This window comes from Quercus suber, unplaced genomic scaffold (assembly GCF_002906115.3).
Source record: "Quercus suber isolate HL8 unplaced genomic scaffold, Cork oak 2.0 scaffold_117, whole genome shotgun sequence".
NCBI classification, from domain to species: domain Eukaryota; kingdom Viridiplantae; phylum Streptophyta; class Magnoliopsida; order Fagales; family Fagaceae; genus Quercus; species Quercus suber.
The window spans coordinates 1,306,574-1,314,457 of record NW_027069582.1 but is presented as its reverse complement, the minus strand read 5'-3'; the positions used below and the strand labels follow the sequence as shown (position 1 = coordinate 1,314,457).

The 7,884-nt window shown below is 35.2% G+C and overlaps 1 protein-coding gene and 1 pseudogene across 5 annotated transcripts; both read left to right on the top strand.

Moving 5' to 3' along the window:
* The first annotated feature begins 1,209 nt into the window (after positions 1–1,209).
* Positions 1,210–5,312, top strand: LOC112011890 (uncharacterized). 5 transcript variants are annotated; one of them, XR_010629859.1, is made up of 6 exons: positions 1,210–1,427; positions 2,085–2,185; positions 3,190–3,295; positions 3,410–3,536; positions 3,620–4,005; positions 5,204–5,312. XR_010629859.1 is itself a non-coding variant. In XM_065775692.1 (5 exons), exons 3-5 carry the CDS (start codon positions 3,216–3,218, stop codon positions 3,923–3,925), a joined length of 513 nt encoding a protein of 170 aa, XP_065631764.1. In that variant the 5' UTR covers positions 1,210–1,427; positions 2,085–2,185; positions 3,190–3,215; the 3' UTR covers positions 3,926–4,140. The 5 variants fall into 5 exon arrangements, 4 of the variants coding, with proteins under 4 accessions (XP_065631764.1, XP_023899998.1, XP_023899997.1 ...); XM_065775692.1 differs by lacking the exon at positions 5,204–5,312 and having other exon boundaries at positions 3,620–4,140; XM_024044229.2 differs by lacking the exon at positions 5,204–5,312 and having other exon boundaries at positions 1,212–1,427; positions 3,222–3,295; positions 3,620–4,140.
* A 200-nt stretch (positions 5,313–5,512) lies between these two features.
* On the top strand, positions 5,513–7,482 carry LOC136068492 (uncharacterized; annotated as a pseudogene).
* Positions 7,483–7,884: the final 402 nt, after the last annotated feature.

Sequence of the window (7,884 nt, the reverse complement as noted above, 5' to 3'; positions counted from 1 at the left end):
CTGAAATTATTTTTTTACTCACCAATATTAACTAATAACAATCTGTTACTTAAAATATATTGTGAAAATATTATGAAAATATTGTGGTAACATTTCTCAATTAAGATTTTTTATTCTTTATATTGTTTCTCATTTCTCCGCCTTCATTTCATCCATAGGTTTTTCTTTTTTTCCTCCACATGTTGTCCTCATCTCTATCCCCCTTCTTTTATTTTCTTTTTCTCCCTCAAGAACATTCCAGCAAGTAGGACTAGCAGGCGTAGCTCTTCTCTCTCTCTCTCTCTCTTCTCTGTTTTTTTTTTTTTTACTTGATTCCAGAGGGTATTATGGGAAAAGTGCTGTCTCCAGGCTTTTCCTCCCTATTTAGGAGGATGAAATTTGTGGGCCCGAGATAGAAAATTTTCTCCTGGGTTTTCCTTCCTTCCTAGTTTCCTTATTTTGCCAAACAGTAGAAAACACTGTTTTCTATCATATTTTCCTCCCTATGTTTTCCATCCTCCCTAAATTCACCCCAACCAAATACAGTGTTAATGGTGTGATTGGGTTGGTTAAATCTTAGCTGGGTTGGGCTTTTCTTTTTTGGTTTTGGGCTTGTTTAGGGTAGCCTAAATGTATTGTAAATAATAATAATAATAATAATAGGTGTGGTGTATTGCAATTTTTTGCAATTTTCTAAAAACATAGCCACTTATTGCAATGCATCTCCACCATGATTAGTAGTCCAATGACTGCTTGTGGCAATTACTTTTGGTAGGTTTCGATGCAATTATTCAGCAAGTCTAATCTTTTGTACACCCCTAGGAACCAAAAGTGTATTTTGATCATAAAAATACATATAAACATACATCCATGACATGATTGGGTGAAATAGGGCAAGACCAACAAAATCTATACCTATCCCTACCTCTCATCTCTCGAGAGCAAAAAAAAAAATCACACAAGGGAGAGCAAAACAAAGCTTGTCAAATGAGACATAACATTTTACTTTCCTTATAAGTAATTTGAAATAGCATGATATCATTGCGTTTTTTGTTTTTTCCTCATGGTTTTGTGTAAGAAGTTATAACATTTTAGTTTTTTTTTTTTTAAGAAAAATAATTTCCCAAATTTTTTTTTTTTGAGAGAAAAAAAAAAATTATAAGATTGTGAGGGAAAACAGTGAAAAAATTTATAAGATAATAATAACTGCAGAGGAGTATAAAATCATAAAACGACGTCGCCTAGATATTGAAAAGTTCCTCAAAACGCTGTCGCTTGGAGAGCGGCTTTCATGCCCTCTTCTTCGTTTACTGTGTAAGACACAAATCCTGAAAATTTCACCCCATGTTCTCTCTTTCTCTCGCGGCCTCTTGATCGTCTTGCAACTCGTTCGAGCTCGACTCAGTACCCGATACCGCACCCGTTCGACGCCGTTTAGCAGTGAAAATGTAAGCCTTATAATTTTTCCCTCTTTTTATTTCTAGGGTTTTATAATTTGATTATTTTTTCTTTCGCATTTATGCTTTGTGGGATTTGAATTTGTGTGTTAAATGTTACCAATAGAAAAAAAATGAATTGTGTTAAAAATTTCAATTTCGAATTCTTGAAAATTTGGTGCTCCTTAATCTGTTGTGGCTGATTTGGTACTCTTTATTTAGGGATTTTTTAGCTGGTGATTTAGAAAATTTGAACTTTCAGGTGCATTACTGTAATGGGTTTCGATTTAATTTCAACAATTATTGTCCTATGCACCGATTAGATACCGTAGAAGTGTGATTTTAGCATAAATTTATTAATTGGAAGTTGTAGAGCTCTGCTTTGAGTTATTGTAGTTGAATCAAGGTGGAAATGCAGCATAAATTTATTATTGGAAGCCGTATATAACGCGCCATAACTCGTTTATTTCATGTATTAAATGTGAACTTAATATATCATATGTGTGGTTAGTGATATCTTTGCTGTTGAATACATGGCTTTGATTATGGAATAATGCTGGTTGAAAAGTGGGATTTATTGATGCATTCTAGAAATTATATGGTGCGAGCACAATTTCATGTGTCGAAGAAACATAGCTCTTACTGTCTTGTAAAATTGTTTACATGCAGGTGCGTGCAAACTGTTTTGCTCTGAATTCCGGGCGGTTTCTTTTCCTTGTGTTTGTGGACTGGATCTCCAATTGTCGAAATTTTGGTTACACGGTGTCATGGTAGGTTTCAAGGTTCTCAAGTATGTTTGAAAAACTTAAAACATTAGTATGTATTGGAAACATGATCCACTTTATGGAATTCTTTGCTTTTTCATGTACAATCTTAAGTATTCCATGGGGATTTGATGTTGATGTGTCTATTTAATGTTGTCAATTGTGTTTTCTTTTAACCATTGATTGTTGGTAGCTGGTGCACAGCTTGTGCAGTGCCTAGTGTTTCACCTATTAAATCGGTTACACTTACATTTTACTGCTAAATTCTCTTTGGGTTTAGCCTATCTAGTTCTAGAACCATGGTTAGTGTTATTTTTGTGTCTGACATTGCACCTAAATCATGAACCATTAATATTTGTTATTGAAAAATTGTATGCTGATGTAGGATTTGTGTATTACTTTTGCCTCGTCTGTTAAGTGCCATACCAAACTCGGAATGTTTTCACCCAATCCCTAGATATTTTTTGGGACTTGCAACAATATTTTAGATGTCGAAGCATGATGTGTTGAATTTCATCGAATCATCTTGAAGTTTTCTATATAAATCTATTTGTTGCTCATCATTAGTTGAAGTTAGTTTGTCTACTTATTCTTGCGTCTACAGGTTGCTTATGCAGCATCAGTCAGGTTCAAGATGTTTCTATGCCCTGTTTCAGCAAATAATGTTTTCCTAAACATGACTCATTTTCTAGAAAACAATTTCTAGGTTTTATATTTTTATTTTTTTATGATGCAAAGAAACAGTTTTTCTCTGGATTTACTTTGAGAGTGAAGTTATTTCTTTGAATCCTAGAAAGGTTCAAATGATTGTAATAATTTAAGCTTAATAAATGTAGCAGTAGACTCAAAATATTTTAGGTCTACTTAGATCTATGCCAATGAGCTCTTGCTCAAATGATACTACTCCTATAAGATTGAGGGTAATGTTATGGGTAGTATAACTAATAATAATAAAAAAATAATTATAAAAAAAAAAAAAAAACCTAATCTGATCTATCGTGACATTACAGATTTTTGAAATAGGTGTAATGACTGAATGCAGGATCCCAATGGTTTTATTGACGAGAAGAGTGAAAGCAGGCTTTACGTTGGTAACCTTGATTTGAGAATAACAGAGTAGGGAACATTTTTGAAGTTTGTGTTCTTTGTTGGGCTGGTACATTTGACCCAGAATTATGTTTCTCTGCTATATTGAAATATTAATCTCCTTTTTCTATTTTTATTTTTCAGGGCTACTCTGATTAAGATGTTTTCTCCCTTTGGAAAGATTGTAGCTGAAGACTTTCTGTGGCATACTCGTGGCCCAAAACGTGGTGAGCCACGAGGCTTTGCTTTCATCCAGTATAGTACAAAAGAGGTAAGCTGATTGCTTTTTCAATTTTTTATTTTTTATTTTTTTTCAAGCATTTCCTGATTCCCACCATTAAAGTGAGCATGCAGGAAGCTAAATTGGCCAAGGAGAAGATGCATGGGAAATTAGCTTGTGGGCGCCCGTTGGTTGTCCGTCTTGCTAGTGAGAAATACTTGGTGGAAACAGCAGAGAAGTTGTCCAAAGGTGTGGGTGACTCACATAAGACAAGCCTTTCTGGTAGTAGTTCAGGACAGATGAGTCGAACTGCTAAAATTGCTGCAATCAAGAACAAATTAAAAGCTTTGGAGGAGGATAGCTCTATTTCAAAGAAGCAGAAGCTAGCTGAAAGCGTCTCTACTAGTGAAAGTTTGGATTGGCCCTCTGGCAAAAGATGATAAGAAATTGTAATTGGGGTAGAATTCTATCTAACCAAGAGATTTTGTGAAGCCTTTTACCATACTTCAGAACTTGTGAGGTATTAACATGGTGCTGAAATTGAAATGATTTCAGAATTTCATGTGATATTCCATGATGTTGTAATTGTTGATGGAATGCTTGTCAATCTAATTCTGATCCTGGCGTTGATAGTGCAAAGTAATTGTGAATTTGAGTTCTGGTCTTCTTTGTTAGAGCTTATTTACAACTTCTAAATTATATTCAGCTAAAATGTAAGGATACGAACAGCAACCTTAAAGTCGAGGGTTGAAATTGAAAGATGGTTATGAAAATGAACCTTTTGAGTTGGACCTAGGAAGGAAACTGAAGAGGGCAAATGAATGTCAATGGATCTGGAAATCATCTCATCAATAATTTTTTCATGCATTCTGCATATATGACATATCTGTAATATATCTTTAATAACATGTGGAACTTTTAGTTGAATGGATTATGAGAGACATGTTGTATGTACCTGTGTGAAAAATTATCCTATGAGACGGTCTCATGAGACATCTCTCTCATAATGTGTGCATTTCATATATCATGTTAGAAATGTCTCATGAGATACCTTCAAAAATTACAGTTTGAGGGAGGGGTTTATAGATTCACTAATCACTATTAGTTCCTAATGGTTTGATGATAAGACTTAAGTTATCTAATTATTGAGCCCATTTTGTTATTAGTTGGTAAAATTAGCAAGTAATTACTAATTTCAGGGCCTTAGGCCATAAGTCACCCACAAATCTCATGCTAGCTCACCTGTAAATTGTAGTGGACTAAGAGATCATAATTTGCCATATAAAATAGGTATAGGAGAGGGCATGGTAAAGTCTGCCATAGAAAATAGGTATAAGAGAGGATATGATAAAGGCCGTCATATAAAATACATATAAGGAGAGAGCATGGTAAAGGCTATGGTTCTAGAATAACTTGTGCAATAAACAACTCTCATTGAAGTAATTCTAGTATTATATAAAAAGCCATAACTTTTACTACAATTATCTTATGTGGCAAGCTGTGACAGATTGAATATCACTTTCATATGAACTCATCACTTTTTCTTTATCACTTAGAGCCTGCCACATGAACAGTTGTTGTAAGAGCTGTGGTTTTATTATGTGTTCTTAGAATTTTTTGCTACCAACAAGTCAAAACTATTTTTTATTTTTTTGGAGAATTAAACAAGTCAAAACTACTTACAATATTCTTTTTTTTATTTTATGGGATCTACGTAGGTAAAATATTCTAGCAAGTCTCAGACAGGCCACTTGTCCACTGAGACCCCAAGTTAACAGAGAGGCCTCGCTCTCCGGAGGAGACTTTGCTTGACAATGGCGATGACGTTACATCTTCCTTCTCCGACTGTCTTTACTCCCAACTCCAACTCCAACTCCAACTCCAAGTTCCAACGCTCACATTTCTCTTCCTGCCAAATCCCATCAACCATCATCACTTCAATTCAAGCTCAACCTCATCATTTATCACCATCTTCTTCATCTTCCAAAACCTTTCTATCTCCTCCTTTAATTACCACCAAACCCAGTTCGATTCGATCCGTAACAGCTCGGTCTCTCTCCAACCTCCCTCTCATTTCTCCTAATGACCACTGGGGCACCTGGGCCTCTCTCTTTGCCATCGGTGCTATCGGTATCTGGTAACTCTCTCTCTCTCTCTCTCTCTCTCTCTCTCTCATAGTTTTTTAGTTTTCTCTGAGGACCCAAATGGGGAAACCTTGTAAAAATGAAATAAAATTGCATGTAAACTTGAATTTTGTGTTGTATATACTGTTTTGCTTTTTCAAAACAAGAAGGAAAAGTAAAATGTTGCTCCCAGCTAAGCTACTGGTTGTACTGGTTCCAAATAAGGAAAGTTGCTGCTAGTGTTCTTTAAGCTAAATGAATTTATTTTATAAATTTGTAACTAGTTGTTAAGAAGAAGTTGTATGTATGTATTGGTTGAAATTGAAGGTCGGATAGGAATATGATTGGAAGTACACTGAGTGGTGCTTTAGTGAGCATTTTGGTAGGACTTGCAGCAAGTAATTTGGGAGTTATTGCGAATGAAGCTCCAACATATTCTGTTGTTTTGCGACATTGTTTGCGTTAACTTCTAAAATACCTCCTGAGACTTCAATGTCAACTAAGGGTGCAAAAAATCATATGTTGTTGAGGTTAACTTTGTCGTTGTGGTAGAGTCGTTGGTTCAGCTCTCTTGTACTCAGTAGTTCTCCTTTAATCCATAAATCGAATAAAATGAAAATTTCTCTAAGTTTGGGTTGGTTTTGATTGTGGTCCTTAACATTTCAAAATTGAATTTAGTCCATGATGTCTAATAGTGTTTTAAATCTCGTCATTCCTCTCATGTCTTTTAAGGGGTGGCTGTTTTAGTCCCAAATTAGAATCACCCCAAACTTAGTAAGTTAAATTTTATTTCTGTAAATCCTTTTCCATCTTATTGTAATGTATGATTTTGCATCCATCACCATTTTCTTATAACTAATATCTCTCGGATCTCAAGTTGTTTATGTCCTCTCTATTAATGAGTTTAGTAATCAAATATGAAAGTAGCAGGTTAACGTAATTGTATTACCATGATAGTTAATGAAAGCTGGAACTTTGACAGATGTTGCAATGGATGTTGATTCTGAGCCTGGCAACAAACTGCCTGTGCTACGAATGGCTACAGCCCTTGCTGTGTCCTTTGCCATCTGCAAGATCGGCACTTTCCTTGCAAAATATTTTGGAATTCAAGGGGGCAGCCTTCCAGCCATAACAGCAATCGTTGTTATTCTAGCAACTGCATTTCCAAAACAGTTTGCTTATCTTGCACCATCTGGTGAGGCTATGGCTTTGATTCTAACGCAGGTGAGTTTACAAATTTAGTTGGATTTCAAAATTCTGAAAGTAGCACTAGTTTTTGTGAAAGACGATTAAATTTTTCAGGAAGTGACTTGTTTTTGGCAACTTGTTTTGTTGATCAACAGGTATTTTTTGCTGTGATTGGTGCTAATGGAAGCATACGGAATGTCATAATCACAGCACCTAGTATCTTTATGTTTTCTCTAGTGCAAATAGCAGTCCATCTTGGCGTGATACTTGGGTTTGGAAAGCTCTTTCGCTTTGACTTTTACTTTTGGCATCAAATGCAAATGTTGGTGGCCCTACAACGGCATGTGAAATGGCCACAGCAAAAGGGTGGAGTTCTATGGTTGTTCCTGGCATTCTTGCAGGCATTTTTGGAATTGCCATTGCGACTTTTCTCGGCATTGTATTTGGCGTCAAAGTGATAAAATACATGTAAAATCTTCGTATTTTGAATGTCAAAACTGGCATGAGTTGTAACCAATGTAAGCTTCATGTCGCGTAATAAGAGAACCAGCACATTAGCAAAAAAATTCATTTCTGAGAATGCTTGAGTGGTAAGGATTATGCATATCATTATAGGCGATATGTTCCTTGAAAAGAAGAATCTTGCTCATGAAAATTTATATAGAACGGCGAGTGCTTAATTGTTACCATAATGTTTTTGGTGAGGGAAATGAAGCGTTTTAATATTTCCATATCTGTAAGTACACAGTAGCATAGTCGGCAATATGGCTTCAGAATCTTTTAAGCAAAAAAGTGGGTGCCATGGATTCACTAAAAAAAAAGAAAAAAAAAAAAGAGAGAGAGAGAAGAAGATGCATATTTGTTATGCATGAGATACCTTGGTTACAACAAGCAGGAGATTTAAATCAAGTTCTTTTCTTAACTATTGGGAAAGTTGGTTGGCAGTTGGTAATTGACACCAAACTAAAGCTAGGGTTAAGATTTCAAAGTTGATTACAATAAGGCTTTGTTTGGTTGGGGAGTGAAAAAAATGGTGGAAAGAAGAGATTTAGTTTTATTTTTTATTTTTATTTTTATGTGTGTATAGT